Raw genomic sequence first — 18,079 nt, forward strand, 5'->3', positions numbered from 1 at the left:
ATAAAATTAATTTTAATAAGCAATTAGAAAAAGTATTTATAAAGAACACATTGTAAAAAGGATATTTAAATATTTTTTTACAAAGACCACATAGAAGGAAAGATATATTAAAGATTTTGAGAAAAAATATTTGAATAAGGACAAGTAGAATAAAAAGTTATTTTCATGATACAAATTATTTCAATAAAGAGAGGGGGACTGAAAAATACAAAATAAGTACACCGAAAGTTTAAAATAGTGAATTGTGAGAGGATGAATAGTAAAATCTTTCCCAATGAATAGATTCAAAGGTATTTGAATATGAAATCATTCATTTAAAAAGTAAAAATAATTTAAAAAACTAATTAAGTCTTAGTATTTTTTATTGTTTTTTATTTGAATCATGTTTTCACATTTTATTGAAAAAATAGAGAAAAAATGTGCTAAAAATTGTTTTTTGTGGAAAAATACTTTTCCCAGTATTTTTGGACATTTCCAAAAAAATATCTTGAAATTTATAAATATTCACGATTTCACGGATATTTTTGGACATTACGGCTATTTTATGGACACGCTAGGAAGAATATCTTTCCTTCTCATTATCCATGTTGAGACTGTTAAATAATAATTTTTATCATTATTATTATTATTAGTCTTTTTTCTTTAGTATGGGTAGAATAATCTTTATATTTATTATGCAAGTCTATATATAAACCTTATTTTCTGATGTACTTTATTCAAGCAATTCATCAGTAATATGAAACCCTACTCTATTTTCTCTCTATTTTCTTCACATGATATCAGAGCCGCACAGTTTTGGGAATAATTATTTCGCTCACTCATATTTTTCTTAGTTTATTGGTAAGATAAAACCCACACGTCATGATGATCAAACACTTTCACTTAATGTGCTTAATTCAACAGATGCTCACACACGCATCACGTGATCAGAATCGTCAAAAAAACATACACCGTTTTGATTGGTCCTAAATTGTAAAAAGTTTCAAGTTGAAAGGGTCAATTGCCAGAGAAAAAGAATAAAGACCAAATTATTAAATTTAAAAAGTTCAGAGAGTGTCCGTGTAAAAAAAATCTTTTTATTATTTCATTGTCGTTTAGTAAAACTTCATGAAATGACTTTAGAAACCGTATGTTTTTGTTGAAATTTAGAATCCGTGTCTTTTAAGTGTAAGTTTGTAATCGTTAATTTATTTAAAAGACATCTCGTTTATTTTAAACCTTGCGGGCTTGAAGAAATTAAACATATGTGGTTGGCATTGCGATTTTATTGTCGTTAAATTATAAACAACATATAGTTTTAATACTGAAAGCGTGTTTTCTCCTTTTGCTCAGAAACGAGATGTTTTTGGTTGAGAAGTTAGCTTAGCCTAAGTTATAAATCAGTGACGGAGTTAGTCCTCAATCTCACTAGAGGCATAATGATACACTATTTTTTTTAAAAAATAACATGAAAAAATATAAGGATGGAGTTTCTCTGGTAAGCTTAGAAAAAATGAATTACTAATAATAATTCTCTACTTTCAATTATCAGATATGTATTAAAAATTATTTTGTTATGTATATTTTTTTTAATGTGATATGATTTATAGCATGTGTGTATAATTATTTTGCGAATTAACGTGCCGTTCGAAAAAAAATATTGGTGTGCATCGGTGGCAAAGTGCAAACCTTGTTGTCATGACTCATTACTTTTTCAAAAAAAAAAAAAAAAAAAAAGAAAAACCTTATTGTCATTTGATCTAGAATTCCTATCCGATATAAGGGGGGGAAAAAAAAGAAAGAAAAAAATTAAGCCCCCCAATCAGTGCCTACGTCCCTGATAAAAAGGTCAATCAATATACATCTACAAGCTATGTTAAATATTTTTTCCCCTTTTTTAGGGTTAAAAAAAAAAAAAAAAAAGAGTCAACCCATCGCAATCTGTCTATATGTCATCTTAACTTAACCCATCTTAACTTAACCTCATAAAATTAGTTTTATGTTAACCGTCTTAATTAAGATCAATTATTAATTATCTGACAAGTGGACAGCAGTTAGTGACCTCACTTATAAACTACAATGTTACACCCAATGTATTATAGTCCATCTACCGGCGAGTTATGTGCGTTCTTTATTTTTGTGCGTTTATCAACAAACTGTCAATGATATATTGTATTTTCATGTAGTAGACCATTGCAAAAGGAATGCAACTCAGACTACAAACCCAGTTCTAAAGAAACTTTTTTTTTTTTTTTTTTTTTGAGAATGAAAGAAATTAATCTTTAAGAAAACTTTAACAAAATTAATTACACGCCAAAAAAAGGGTGTATAATAAAAGTGATACAAGTGGTGCCAACATTGAATTTATATGTGAATAATTACGTATTATAGATTGTCATATAAGGTTAAGTCCATTTAAAGTGGTCTACTTATAAGATTTGGGTAATTTGAGCTTTAATGTATATAATAAGGTGTGAGTCTTTAATGTGTAGAGACTTAAGGATAATTTTTATTTTTATGATGGATTAAAATAAAAATACCAAAAGATAACAGGAAAGTTATCTGTATATAGTGGTTATGATCCCCAGATCACACACATTATTATTCTATTTTTTCTGACATCTCATCATCAGAGAGAGTGAGCAAAGAGAAAACTAAGGATTTTCTAAAAAAACGTGTTGATCTAGAAGATTAACTGCATGGCTCTAGAAAGTAATTTATCATCATGGATTCAGGTACGCTTCCGCTTATTGATCTGTTGATTTTTTGTGATTTAACATGAATGTTCCTGAATTTTGAGAGATGTTTTAAATCTAAGGATATTTTCTAACTGTGCTAGCTAAATATTGGTAGAGAAATCCCAGACTTAAATTTTGGGACAGTTAGCAATGTATTTAAAAAAAAAAGTTGTGATTCACTTTAGAAAAATGAATTAGTAGAAATTCACACCTATACGACAGTAGTTTTTCTCTTGAGAGTAGTTTCTCGTTTAACAAAATGGCACGCCATTTGTCGTTTATGCAACAAAAACGACATGTAAACAACATGCGTCAGAAATTACATTCTTACTAAAAAAAAACAAAAAATGACATGCAACTTTCCTGTCGTCTACAAGAAACGAGAAGCAAATCCATTTTAGAACGTTGTCTTTATACCAAAAAAACGAAACACGGTTTGTTGTCTCCGAAATTCAAAACAACATATCGTTTTGCACTACAAGGACTAATTATCCTTTAAGCAAATTTGGAGGGCAAAATATATATATTTTTATTTTATTTTATTTTAACAAAAAATGACAACGTAGTTCATCATAGAAAGCCCCAGAGGCCCCGCCTTAGAAAGTAGAAATGATGCCTTCGTCTAAAAGTCATTGTTATTTGTTAACAAATCATGTCATTTTTAGTTCAGAATTAGCATTGTCCGCCCGTTTTACATGTCGTTTGTCTGTTGACAGATTGAACGATGTGTCGTCGTGTAGATGACGATCAAGACAAAAACCGACAAGTTGTTCATATTCATGAAGGTTTCATTCTTTTCATCACTAAAATGTAAAGTATAATTTTTTTTAATTAATATGTCGTTTTTATCACTAAAATATCAAGTCTAATTTTTTTAATCAATATGTCGTTTTTCTTTCTCTTTTTTTTGAATAGGTAATTTATATTTTAAATTAAAAAATACACACACTAATACTGACCTCATATACAAAGATACTAAACCCAACAGGAGACTAGTATCATCAATACAATCTACTAACGCACAAAGGATAACAAAACATGCGCCTAGTTCCTTCAATAAAAAAACACATGGACGAACCAAATTGAATGACTCTTTTAAACGGACTCCAACAATCCACGGAGAGCTCTAATTAATCAAGAGAAGAGACCTACAACACTTAGTGCTTGTTTTTTTAGAGTTTAATTTGAGTATAATTATTGAGTTGAATTTGAATTATAACTTGAGTTGAACTTGTAACTTGAGTTTGTGTTTGGTTGTGTACATTTGAGTTATGATTTGAGATAAGAATCTTTTTGAGTTTGTATTTGAGTGAGTCAAAACTTGAATTTGTATTTAGATAGTATTTTAATAAAAACCAATGCTGATGAAAAATTTTAATAGGGTATATGGGTCGGGTTTTATTCGTCTTTTCGTTGTCAATGCATAGAAAAAAAATCATCTCAATCAGAATTAAAACGAAAAAGTTATAGCATTTTTAAGAATAGAAAAAATACTATTCATTAATTTGAGTTCGAGTTTCTGAACTCAAATTGAAGGGAAAACTTGAACTTGAATTTTAGTCCTAAACTCGAGTTTAAACTTAAAAGAATATAAACTCGAATAAAATTATAACTCGAGTTACATTTTTTTTAATTTTTCACTTAAAAGAACAGACCCTTAAAGTCAGTGACAAATACTGCAAAGAAATGAACTCTTACGGGTCACCTCATAAAATCAAACTACATAACACTGAAGCGACGAGGATCCGATCATGTTTTATTAGACAACAACAAAAAAAAAAAAAAACAAACAAACAAAGGTATCACCACAGCCCGAAAAAGATAAACCCGACCACCACCAGAGAAACTCCTTTCTACAGCGAACTGGCCTTGAACTCTGCTCACCAATTCCAACTTTCGGCAATCGTGATCGCAACCCACGTAGGCCAAGATTTGTAGACTATGCACCACCTTCACCTAGCCGATCATCATCCTCTAGTCGCAATCTCCTCTGCTGCAAAACGAAACTGTATGTCGCCCCCTCCCCTAGGCCGGATTTCAGCCAAAGGGAAGAAATGGGAGGGCGGTACAATAAGAACCTTATGAAAAACCCTAGCAGAGAGTGTATGAGAGAGAGCGGGAGAGAGAGAGAGAGTTTTTGTCGTTTTTCTTTCAGTGATACATAATTAACTTTTCCTTTGTTTCTTTTCTACTAGAAAAACTCAAAAAAAAAAAAAAAAAAAAAAAAAAATCTCTGATAAAGGCATTTGGTTGGTGATACTGATATTAACCCAGTCATTAAAATTACATGAACATATACAAAACTCTACATGCTGGTACTTATTCCATTATTCAACAAAGCTTGCTAATCCCTATCGCCTTTCAAAATTTAACACCTTAATAGAAACAGCAAATATGAAGGCGAATATCACAGCAATGAAAACATTGACAAAAGCGACAACTCCTAGAAAATCATGTCTAAACCCAAGATATCGCCTCAGAAACTCTTGCGCAGTCTCGCCCGACTCAAGAACATCCTTCACATCCCCGTACTGCGACACCACCAGTCCGTACAAGTTCCACGCAACAGGACACGCCCAGTAGTACCATCTCCACCATATCGGAGTCCTCTGTTCCATAAAATAAAATAAAAAATCATAAACAGATAAGATAAAACGACAGAAACTAAATTTCGATCAATCTTAAGGCTAAGAAATTGAAAGCGTAGGAATTTCAAGAAAATAAAAAAGAATTGAATTCCACGAAATTAAGTTCCAGAACTCCAATGAAGTGTTTGCTAGATACTATTATGCAGTCTATTTTGCTGAAAAATCAAAAGGAATTGAAAAAAAAAAAAAAGTGGGGTTATAAAAGTATCTTATGTGAAGTAAGGAATTAAATTAAAGTAATGGTACATCCTGTAAGCATGTTAATTAATTAGTTAGTTCCGATTTTTCAGGGAAAGTAGTTTTATTGTGTAGTACTTAATTTCTCATGGATTGCACGTCATTTTATTTCCAAATACGTAAGTAAACACAAGAGTTTAAAATCAGAAATTTAATTCGCTTCCCTGACAAAATTCGGATTATTAAAAGGGATATGAATCTTACACTGAGAGGGATGATGAAACCGGAGAAGAGGTTCCATAATCCATAGAAAGCCCCGGAAATGATCGAAGCAATGTGATAATTTGGAGTCACAGCAATGGCCATCATCCCGTAGAAGGTGAAGTGGGATAACGAGAAGAATATGAAAAAAAGGTACCATAAGAATTTTGTAATATTCCACTCAAAGCCGATCATTGTGTAGACTATGACGCTGTAAACCACGGCTTGCATAACAAGATATGGAATCTCAATAATAACCTGAAACCAGAGAATTGGTAATCGTTTGTGAATTTGCATATGGTCAAACTATATTACCACGTATACAATGTTACTATTGCAAGTAGTAAAAATAAATAAATAAAAGATCTATCTGTGAAAAATGTATTGTAAAGTTGTGCTCTGACCCATAGACAACATATCGACTCTTGGGATTGGATGTTCTAGTTTTCTTTATATAAAAAGACGAGTCGTTTTTGGGAGTACTACAAAAGTTAAGGAGGGGAAAACAAAAAAAAAAAATAGTCTGAGCATTACGCAATTTTTTCTTATAATGTTGCTTTTCATTATATTGAATTACTAGAGAGGCTACAAAAACATTGTATGGAGAGTGAAACGTACGAAAAATGTTGTTATTACCTGTGCAAATGTGTAGGGGAAAATCGAATACATCCTCGCGGCTCTTTCTCTATAAAAGACTGTTCTTTCAATTGCAACTACTGGTTGTACGGACGAAGCGTTTTGGACACCAATGAAGGGGGCAGCAACATACATTGTTCCCATTGCATTGATTAAATTTTCTTGCTTTTTCCTGCGGTTTGCTGTCCAAATGTTAAGAAAAAGAATAGTCTCAAGATGAATATCACTTTCTTAAACTAATTAGTTTGTGTATGACTAGCCTTTTAGACCCGAGGTCCCAGAACATCGTCCCGAAGATCAAGGCTATGAGAGTGCTGAAGAGGAATCTGACGGCAGTGTAAGTGGGGTTGCGCCAGTATGACAAGTGTTGTTTCCACAAACAAGCCATGCATTGGGTGAGGGATGATTGTGAATATTCGGTTGAGAAATGGAGATCCTTTGAGCCAGGAATAGGTGTGCTCAATTCCTTGATAAGTTCTTTGTTTCTCCTGATCAAATTAAAACAAATTTAAGCTGCGTAATCATGATAAGGCCCTTTTAGCATCTATACTTCCATGTCATTAAGTTGGACGAACCTGAAAAGTTCTGAATTCTTGTATATATCAGCAAAATTCACTCCAAGTGCTATTTCTTGTGCTGAAGTTGTAACTTCTAACATCCAAGTTGTTGGATTATAGCCATCTTTTATCTTATTGACACCTTCAATTGCCTTCATAACAAGAAATTAAGGATGTTTATATTTATAAACTTAGTGAAAGAATTCAAAACTAAATTTGGGGTTCATCTTATCCAATTAATGCATCATACCTCGAAATAATTGATTAGATGACAAGATTGGCGACCTAATGGCCCAACATAAATTTCTTGTCCTCCTCTCTTCATGAGTAATAGCTGCAACCATATGTTTTAATCATCATATTGAAATTTTTAAAGTGTTTAAAAATGAACAAAACAAAAAACAAAGTTTCTTACCTCATCAAAGGCTTCGAAGATGTCGATACTTGGCTGATGGATAGTGCACACAACTGTTCTACCGGTGTCCACCGTGTTCCTAACTGTTCTCATGACAATGGCAGCAGCTCTAGCATCTAACCCTGAAGTTGGCTCATCCATGAATATAATTGAAGGGTTTGCCACTAGCTCAACTGCAATAGTCAACCTTTTTCGCTGCTCAGTTGAGAGACCATTGATGCCAGGCAATCCTACAAGTGCTTGCCTCAATGGATTGAGTTCCACAAGCTCCATCACTTCCTCAATGAACAACTGTTACCATTTGCAATATTCAATCATCTGTACTAGCTATTACAAACTGCATATAGTTCTTTTGACAAATAGTTGGTTAATTTTGAGCTTCAATTTTGGTAAACCTTCATTAGTTTTTTCTTACGATACTAACCAAAAGCTATCAAGCCAAATTCATATGATTATGAATCTCTCATTTTGGGTTTGAAAAATTCCACTTTGAGCATGAATCCCTAGATAGAAGGCTATTACGGGCAACACCAACCTTTCTGGTTTCAGAATCAACTTCAGCTGGGAAACGAAGCCATGCTGAGTAGAGCAAGGATTCGTAAACAGTAACATGTGGTGAATGGATGTCATTCTGCTCGCAATATCCGGAAATTCGGGCAAATGTTTCTTGCTTCTTAGGGTAACCAGAAATTCTGATGTCCCCATCAATGTATCCACCGGTTTTCCTACCAGCAAGAACATCCATCAAGGTGGTTTTACCAGCACCACTAACTCCCATAAGTGCTGTCAAAACACCAGGCCTGAAGCTGCCGCTCACACCCCTCAGAAGAACCAATTTATCTTCTAAGACACCATGATTCTTCATTTCCTGCATGGTCGGTTAGAAGATTAGCACTCAAGCTGCATCTCTTGTGGATTATTTTTTGCTTTGTAATTCCACATTATGATTGGTTTCTATATTATATATCGGAATTGCCTGTGGCATGTCGACTGAGTATGTAATATCATAAAAGGAGATGGAATGTGGTTCAAAAGGAAGAATCATTCCTCTTTTCTTGTTCGAATTCTGTTCAGTAACTCTGTTCCTAATTTCATCTCCACACCCTGCATGTCGATTAAAATTCAGTCAGCACCTCAGGCTAAGAATCATATGGAAAACTGCACTTCTACACATTCCTATGAATCAAGATTTACCTTTCTGCATTTCGCTCGAGCAACTTTCCTCGTCTGATTCAACAACTTGTGGATTCACAAATGCTGAAAAGTCATTCCCATCTTGATATTAGCACAAAAAGTACTTTACTCTAATTATACAGTTGCATAGACTGAGGAAAAACAAACTCACGATTGAGGTAAGTAAGAGCTATAGTGAAACAAATGTTGAAGAGAAGGATGAATCCAATCAATGCTCCTACGCCAATCCAATACCAATACGCGTGAGGAAAGAAACCTCGGGACTTCATAACTGCAACTCCTAGGGGCTCTGTTGAGTTTGGTGCAACCTAATTTTATAAGCAATTTTAGATTTAAAATTCAGTTTGTAGTTGAGAAAGATAGCTGATAATGTACAAATGATTGGTTCCAAAGATTTATTACATGGCTCCAACTTTTCCCAGAGAACTCGTTGATTACTACCGCATTCTGGCCATACATCATAGGCGAAATCCAGTAACCCCAAATCCACCATTTCTTAATCTCATCTGTGGAATAAAAGAAAATGTATTAATTAAGATGAGCTCTCACTAATTGAAAGAAAAAAATGGTTATCTATTGATGAATCTGCTGGACATTGTCTATTGCAGTTACCTCTTGTTAGCACGAATCCACCCAATCCAAAAAGCATGAGGAATGCAAATGATCCAAATGTGCCGGCAGTAACCACGTCTCTGGCAGTAGCTGCAAGAAACCGGCACAATCCAGAGGCCATCTGGCTGATAAGTACTAGCAAAATATATTGCTTAAACATCCTGCAATACGTATCATTGGAGATCATTAAAGAAAAAAGGATACAATGCTAAAAAAGCCTTAGAAATTAGTGAATAGTAGGTTGCCAGAGTTTTCACTTGTCTACCTTTCAATAGTTGGATCAAATCCAATGGAATAGTAGGTAATCAAAACCCAAACTGCTACTTCCAGAAATGAGATCGGGATCTTGAGAATCCATGTTGGTAGGGCATAAGCCCATGCAGGGTAAAAAAGGAGGTTCCTTTGCTTGTAAAAGACTGGAAGTTTAGCAATTGTCATCGGGAGCTCTGCCGACCCGTTAAACATTGTGGCGGCGACAGAAAAGAACAAAGAACCGATGTAAATTCCACCATCCTCTACTGAGTTGTGACGCATCTCGGTCCTGAAGAATACCGTGACTGCTACCACTGCCAATATTGCATACTAATAGAAGAAAAAATAGTTAAGAATTTGACATAAAAACTTTAGTGTAAAAAAGAGTACTAAGTTGGAATCCTCACATTAGTAAGCTTGAAAATGTAGACGAAGGAGTTTCTCTTCATCAGCAAAAATTCTCTTGAGAAGCAAGCGTTGAGGATGTCCTTCTTGTTAGCACCATATATTTTGGTCGTCAAAGCAGCTCGGTGGTTCTTGCTCTTGTCAAATGGAATTGCAAGCTCATCTCTGAGTCTCGCTCCCACATGGAATGATCGAAATGCATCAGCAAATTCCTTGGCCGTTACGAAACTGTAGGGATCATCTTTTTGTGCCCAGTATTGTTCTTGATCTTTCCTTGACGTTACCTATGATTAAACGGCATAACACACGTAAACATGTATCTTTTTTTGTGTGCAATAAATTGATTGGAGGAGATGGTGAATGAGTCTAACTATATTCGCGGTTACCTCTTGGAGAAAGTCGGCAACACCTTTCCTATCGGGGCATTTAAATCCCATAGCTTCAAAAAATTCAAGCACTTGTTCACGAGGACCCTGATACACAATATGGCCATCAGAGAGGAGAATAACATCATCAAAAAGGTCATACGTTTCTGGTGCTGGCTGGAGTAGAGAGATGACAGCGGTTCCATCTAAAATGTGAACCCATTTCTGCAGCGAATTCACAATTTGATATGTCGTTGAGCTGTCCAAGCCAGTCGAAATCTCATCCATGAACAATGCATTTGCTGCTCCGACTAGCATCTCACCTGTGGTTGAATTGTTTCAAAATATCCAACTAGTTACTTCAGTAGTTAACACACAATAAAACTCCGAAAATTTTGCTTCGTATATTTTGGGTTCTATATACCGGTTGTGACACGCTTCCTTTGTCCTCCAGAGATTCCCCTTAGCATTGCATCTCCTATCATAGTATCAGCACAGGCTTCCAAACCCAGGATCTGTTCACAAAATAATTATGGGAATTATCTGATTCTCTTAAAACATCTCCTATATGTGTGTGTGTGTGTATATATATATATAGACACACACACACACACGATAAATTGCAAAAATGAGAAGGTAAGTGATGTTTACCCTTAAAACATAGTCAGTTACTACATTTGTCTCTTGGCCTTCTGTTGCTGCAGCCTACAACAGTAAGTACTAGAAGTAAATAAGTAGAACCATATAAACTGTGAACCACGTCTGAAATCTATAATTTTATAACAAAATAAAAGTCACCAAGACACCAAGTTCATGCTCTAGGGTCTCTAAAAAAATGTGCCAGAAGTCTCTTACCTTCATGTAGACATCAAGATCTAGATCAGGCTTAATGTTGGCTGCTGCCTCTCTTCTAGACAATTCTGCTAGCATGTCTACAGGGGTTGGAATGACAAAATTTTTAATCAAAGGTTGGAATGACAAAATTTTTAGTCAGAGTTTAAATATTGAACCGGCGGTTTAGTAAATGGATACAAAATTTACTTCTAAATCCTTAACATTATAAGCCAATGATTAAAAAATATTTAATGAACTTCATTCTTATTCCTTTACTTTCTTTTCAAAAACCATTATTTTCCATATTACAGTAGAAAAACCAATTCCGAGGAATGGACTTACCATAACGTGATCCGACTCCTTGGCATCTCGCAGAGAAGGCCAAGGTTTCCCTCACAGTCATTTCTCCGATATGATTGTCGTATTGACTTATGTAGGCGGCAGTTCTTTCGGGTACAAACTCCTTCATGCCATGTCCATTATAAGTCACCCTCCCGGAAAGCTAAAGCAGAGGAATGGTTTATAAAGATTAGAGAGTTTCCACACCTCATATGAAAAACAAGAGGGTATAAAGTGAATGTATGAAATTTCTTTAGTGAAAAATTTTCACCTTCAGATCCTTTTCAAGCCTTCCCGCCAAAGCCAATAAGAGTGTCGTTTTTCCAGAACTTGGAGGACCCAAAAGCAATGTCATTCTGAAAATTTATTTGGTTCACAAAAAAAAAAAAAAAAAAAAAAAAAAAAAAAAAAAGGAAAAAAAAAGAGAAAAAAAAAGGTAATGATGTGCATAGATACATGAATATTCTGTATGTGCTTTAAAAATTAAATAACATAAAATAAAGATGAGACTTTCCCTCCTTCTCACCTGCCGGGCTTTATGATTCCACTAACATCATTAAGGATAGTCAAATGTTTCTTTCTACTTGAAAGAACATGCAGACAACTCAAGAAATGCTGCAGAAAAAATTCATAAATTAAATTGGGAGAAAAATGTAAACAAATAAGAAAATATGAGTTTTTTTTTTTTTTTTTTTTTTTTTTTTTTTTTTTTTTTTTTATTTTAATGACTTTGAAAATGTTACCTCAATTATATTAGTGAAGAAGTTGAGGAATGTAGGCAAAGCTCTGCTTCCCACATAGGCTTCTCCCTCCACATTGAGATGCTCAAATCTCACCTCAATTGTTGGAAGTTTTATTCCAACTCTGGATATAATAATAATCAAATAAACATCATCAATAAAACACATCATAAAAGATGTTCAATAAAAATACAAAGGAAGCATAAAATATGCCTTTCCCTGTTATGAAGGAAATACTTCCACCATAGTTGGCAATGTTAAAAAGGATTAGGAGAAGAAAATCTACCGTTCAATACGATTCTTGAGCTTCAACAAGAACTTTTCATTACCCTCTTCTGCTTCATTAACCAACCTCTCAATCAAATCCTTCCTCTCTTTAAATCCGAGATTCAAGACGTCGATTTCCATAGCTTCGCCACGCGACGAAGAAAGTAATCCTTTCCTCAGACGGTCATAAGTCGGAAGCTTCTCTAGTGCAATCCAACGAAGAGCTTCTTCATCTTCTTCTCTACGCGAAGGCGACCTCGAAAAAATCTCCCCGCCATTGTTCCTCCACATGGAAGCATTGCCACTTTTGAAGCTATTACTAACTCTATAAACATCACCTCTGATCTCCATTTCTCAAACAAAACAAAACCCTGGAAATCTTTTTCAATAACCACGTTGTTTGGAGCGCTTAGAATTTTCAAATGTATATCTTGATATATATAAAGCAACGCAATAAGGACATTAAATAGAAGGACGATAATTACGTGCCAAAACCAATGCACATGCAGGATAAGATTCAATATTTTTTTTTTTTTTTTGAGATTCAATTTTGTTTTTATGTTATTTAAAGAAGGATTTTTATGAGCAAAGGAAATCTGGAGTAGATTCTGTTTTGAAGGCAGTATATATCCCTCTAAACATTATAAGTATCCTGTGGATTCTGTACTTTATTGTCTCTTGGCAATATGTGTGTGACATTATGTGGATGTAATCAAGGCCTTAGATTCTCAAGATCACAAATCCTTTTTTCCGGAATTGGGAAATTATTTAGAGATTACCAGGATCTTTAATTTCCATCCTCAATGAAACCTACTAAAACGTAGGGCTGATTTATAAAGTAGAGACATGAATTCTGTTGCATGGAAATGGAAAACAAAAGCTATCTCGTTAAAAGCTACTCAAAACTGTTGTCAGAAAACTATGTGCCACATTAATTCATTCTAACACGTGGCCAAAAAGCAATGCTTGGTCATGCAACAAGTTTGAAAACCCACCAAATCCCAGATACAGTTTTTTTATGGATGTAAAATGCTTCAGAGTCAAGTCGTCGTTCTTGTTGATTGTTCGTCGTTTAGTGTCGTTGGGAAGTTTCGGTATATGCGTTCCCAAGTATTTCCTTTAATTTATTATGGATTTTGGTCTCTCAAATTAGGTGAGATTAATTTGGTAATAAAAACTCAATATTCTAGAGACACCCTAGTATGAGTACCTGAAAACATTAATTATAGATATGAAATCCACAAGTTTATTGTGAAGAAAATTTGGTAATTTAGGATTCAATGAGATCTCAAGCTTATTTAATATTAGACCTCGTATAACCAAAGTTATGTTTATAATTGGATCAGAAATAAATTATCATTAGAAAATTAATGATATTCACATACAAAAATGTTATTAGAGACGTTAATAAAATTTCTTAGCTCTAATAATGAATATTATTGTCACTTTCAAAAAAAAAATAATGAATATTATTGTAAAAGGTTAAATCTCATGGTAACGGCTTATATCGGTAGGCAACCTTCAAATTTTTTATTTTTTTATTTGAAGCTCTTTTATAATGTATGCATAATCTAAGAGTGTAAATTTGATTTTATATTGGAATTAATCAAAATTAAGAGCTGATTAACTTGAACAAATAATTTTTTACAAATAATTTTTTCCAAATATATTTTTTGGATGAAGAAAATTATGCTATAAAAAAGGGACTTTGGAGTGGGGTGATTTCTTATTCAATGGGATTGGGAAGTTTCTCAATCCAATTAAACACCCCGTATTATAAATAGAACTTTTTAAGGTGTCTGCTAGGTTTAGATCTATTCTGACTTTCATTTAGGATTTCTCTGCATTCCCCTTTAGTGGTAAGGAATCCAAAGCCAAAGAGGATTAAGCCGAGAATTGGTGCCAACTCTTGAAGGTGATCAAAAGATCCTAGAAAGTTCAACGAATATCATATACTAATCGATTAAAGGAGAAGAGAATATCAAGGTTTTGAAATGCTTGATTCTCTGAACTTATTCTGCCAATATGTACAGACGGTTGGAAAAATGGCTTGATAATCCATTTTGAGGTTTGATTTTAAGTAGAACCCACTTTGTATTAGCGATGGGTCATGAATTTTCATTCTCCGTTATGAGAAGACCGAAATAATATATTCATATGCTTAAAATGGTGAACTGGTGAATAATAAATTGACCCTCAAAATACTCCCATGAAGTTGGGAAAAATAAAGAAAAAACTCCTATGAAATTTGGGAAAACTAATGAAAATTCTCTTGTACTGCATGGGAAAAAGACAAGCCATTATCTCCTATAAGCCATACAAAAAGAAACCTTTCATAGCCTTTTTCGAGTCTCATAATTTTTCTCTTGATAAAGTTTAGATAGGTTTTCAATTCGTCAGAGTAGCATCTTTATGCACCTTTACTATCATGTGATGCAAGCACTAATCGGTCTTCATGCACCTATGGTGAGGTCTCAATATTTTTTAGTTTAAACGTTTTTTTTTTTACTTTCTATAGTTTTTATTCATATCGTTGTTATTGTCACTGTATTGTATATTGTTTTGTTAGTATAGCCGTTATATTTCAGTTTCATTTGTACTTTCAGTTCCGTATTTTGCATCTTAGTAGGAAAATTACAACACATATGTCATTTTGTTAAACTATTATAGTAAATAGTAAATTTACTAACAGCAAAAATAAATAGTATATTTTAAAATTTTAATATATGATGTTCTAATTTTATCCTTATTTTTATGTGGTAAATATTGTATTTCCCGATAAATCCTTCATTTACGGGACAAACTCAAATCTTTATCAATTTACTAAAAAAAATAAGTACTGTTTACAACACTAAAACCTCTATTTGACTAGTAAATTCATCGTTTACTACATAAATTCTCTATTTACCAAATTAAACAGATCTGTTTATCGGTAAATAAAGCATTTACAAGGTAAATTTTATGTTTACCAACATCAAAGAGAGAGCTTAGAATCTTTCTCATTCTTTCTCTCTCTACTCCCTCTGTCTGCTTATATCTTTAATTACTCTCTCTACTCCCTCTGTCTGCTTATATCTTTAATTACTCTCTCTCCTCTTTCCTCATGGGGTTCTCTCTCATCCTCCCCCTCACTTCCTGTCATGACGTTGTTTCATTCTTCGTCTTTGATTCATGCCGGATTTGATGAAAATATTTGCCCTTAGTTGTACATCTGCGAAAGTCAACAAAACTCGAGTCTCATGCCGCCAGAGAAGACATTAATCCATGAAGTCACGACCTCATCGCGGTATCTCTGCCCATTGGCAACGGAGATGGACGACAGCGATGCTCGAAATTGCCGCGCATTCACACAGTTGTCGGGACTGGAGAAGAAGAGTTTGCCACCGGATAAGATAGAGCGAGGAGAGAGAGAGTGAAAGCAAAGGGAGAGAGAAACGGTGAGGGGAGAGCAGTGGGGAGGAGAGAGAGGGGGGCAGTAATGAGGGGAGAGGGAAGAGAGAGAGTAGGTAAGTGGAGAGAGAGGGGAATAGTTAGGGGAGAGATTATATTAGTGATGAATTAGGGTTTCTAAAATGAGGGCATTTTGGCATTCTCATATTGCAGTAAATTACATTTACTAGGATTAGGCTTTTTATTAATCTTTTAAAACTTTATACTATTTATCTTTATTAATATTCTAAAAATGTTGGGCTTGTTCTTTTGGAGTTTAATTTGAGTATAAATCTTGAGTTGAATTTGAGTTATAACTTGAGTTGAACTTGTAACTTGAGTTTGTATTTGGTTGTGTACATTTGAGTTATGGTTTGAGATAAGAATCTTTTTGAGTTTGTGTTTGAGTGAGTCAAAACTTAAATTTGTATTTATTTAGTATTTTAATAAAAACTCAATGTTGATGAAAAATTTTAATAGGGTATATGGGTCGGGTTTTATTCGTTTTTTCGTTGTCAACGCATAGAAAAAAAATCATCTCAATCAGAATTAAAATGAAAAAGTTATAGCATTTTTAATAATAGAAAAAATACTGTTCATTAATTTGAATTTGAGTTTCTGAACTCGAGTTGAAGGAGAAACTTGAACTCGAGTTTTAGTCCTAAACTCGAATTTGAACTCAAGTTTAAACTTAAAGAAACATAAGCTCGAATAAAATTATAACTCGAGTTGTCTTTTTTGAGTTTTTTACTCAAAAGAACAAGCCCGTTATTTCACTACTTATCCCATTAGTATATTACTCTTATTTTCAGTTATTCTATTCATCCATTTTATATTTTGCAAACACAAACAAATATTACGAATCATTATCACATATAACAACATAAGTCAAATTCGTTTTTATGAAAAAAATTTCCGCTACATTTTAATGTTTGTAGAACCAATCCACTTCATAGGCATAATTAAAGATATTTAATTGCAGTTTCGGAGCCTTATAATATGTGCTCAATATGCGCAACTTACTATATGAATTGATAATATAAATAAATAAATTTTATTTTATTTTAAAATAATATCATAAAATAAGTAAATATGCTTTCTAAGCACCTATTTTAACACAAACTATTATAAAGCAAAAAGGGAAACAATAAAACAATGTCAAATTGTAATAAAAAAATTTTTAAAAAAAAGTAAAAACAAACCATAACAAGTCAAAACGATACCAAAAATAAAAGTTGAAAAAGAAACTAATTGAGAAAAAACCCGGGCACCCGCTCTTTGATGTTGACCCCGACCCAGGAAAAGAGCCTATTAAGACCCAGAAGGGCTGAAGCTCTCCAGCCCAATTGGCCTATCTAAGAACGTGAACTTGAATAAAGTTGTAACTTGAGTTTAAATTTTTTTTTAGTTTTGTTGCAAAAGAACAACCCCTAAGTATCTTTAAACAATTATGAATTTTTGTCTCTCTTTTATTACTAAGCCCCCTTCAAATTTTTTTAATTTATGATTTGATACAAAAATGTTTAAAAATTTTCATTTACATCTTTATTTTTTTTCTTTTAACTCTACCCTATTACTTCATTTTTTATTCTTGTATCCATTTTTTTTAACTTTAAAAAATTTTATTTAAAATAAAAATTGCAATAAAATATAATGTAAAAAAAAAGTGTAAACATTACTAATTTTAGTTTTAAAATTTGAGTCAACTCAAGCTCCTCTAAAAAAAATTACTGGCTTCATCACTGTCCCAACCCCCTTATCCCAACCTCGATCATGGTCTCGATGTTGACCCCGACTCAAACCTCAATGTTGGTTAGGACAAGTTATTTATTTTTAGGACCCGTTTAGTTCGCTGATTCGAGTTTTTAATTCGAGTTGAGATGTGATTTTATGTGAGAGCTTTTTACTGTAACAAAAAAGTTAAATGTGATTATTTGTGAGAGCTTTTTACTGTAGCAAAACTCGAATTTTAAACTCGAATCAGCGAAATGAACGGGGCCTTAAAGTTTCTTTAATAGGGTTGAATCTTATTACAATCGTATAAAATGAAAAAAGAAATGTAAAATTATAATACAAATTTCTTTCCCGGAAAATTCAGCAAAAATTTCTTTCCCAGAAAAACAAAAACGCACGGGGAGTAGTGCCATAGTGGTTTCCTACTCATTCTTTCACTAGGAGTCCAAGTCGTCCATTAGTTTTTTACTAATTTCATACAAAAGAGATTTTTTGGG

The 18,079-nt window shown here is 33.4% G+C and overlaps 1 protein-coding gene across 2 annotated transcripts; it reads right to left on the reverse strand.

The window, feature by feature from the left end:
• Nucleotides 1–4,954: 4,954 nt before the first annotated feature.
• Nucleotides 4,955–12,770, reverse strand: LOC21402417 (pleiotropic drug resistance protein 1). 2 transcript variants are annotated; one of them, XM_024174721.1, is made up of 24 exons: nt 12,439–12,770; nt 12,156–12,276; nt 11,939–12,027; nt 11,684–11,768; nt 11,416–11,575; nt 11,095–11,171; nt 10,891–10,944; nt 10,664–10,754; nt 10,261–10,550; nt 9,877–10,158; nt 9,483–9,799; nt 9,218–9,378; nt 9,008–9,111; nt 8,757–8,913; nt 8,606–8,668; nt 8,388–8,515; nt 7,947–8,279; nt 7,412–7,702; nt 7,247–7,330; nt 7,015–7,148; nt 6,700–6,927; nt 6,440–6,611; nt 5,807–6,061; nt 4,955–5,326 (listed from the first exon to the last, which is right to left on the reverse strand). In XM_024174721.1, the coding sequence occupies exons 1-24, from the start codon at nt 12,768–12,770 to the stop codon at nt 5,069–5,071; spliced, it is 4,266 nt and encodes a 1,421-aa protein (XP_024030489.1). In that variant the 3' UTR covers nt 4,955–5,068. The 2 variants fall into 2 exon arrangements, with proteins under 2 accessions (XP_024030489.1, XP_024030490.1); XM_024174722.1 differs by having other exon boundaries at nt 8,388–8,506; nt 8,630–8,668; nt 10,261–10,562.
• Between the last annotated feature and the right edge of the window lie 5,309 nt (nt 12,771–18,079).

Source organism: Morus notabilis, unplaced genomic scaffold (assembly GCF_000414095.1).
Source record: "Morus notabilis unplaced genomic scaffold, ASM41409v2 Scaffold151, whole genome shotgun sequence".
NCBI classification, from domain to species: Eukaryota; Viridiplantae; Streptophyta; class Magnoliopsida; order Rosales; family Moraceae; genus Morus; species Morus notabilis.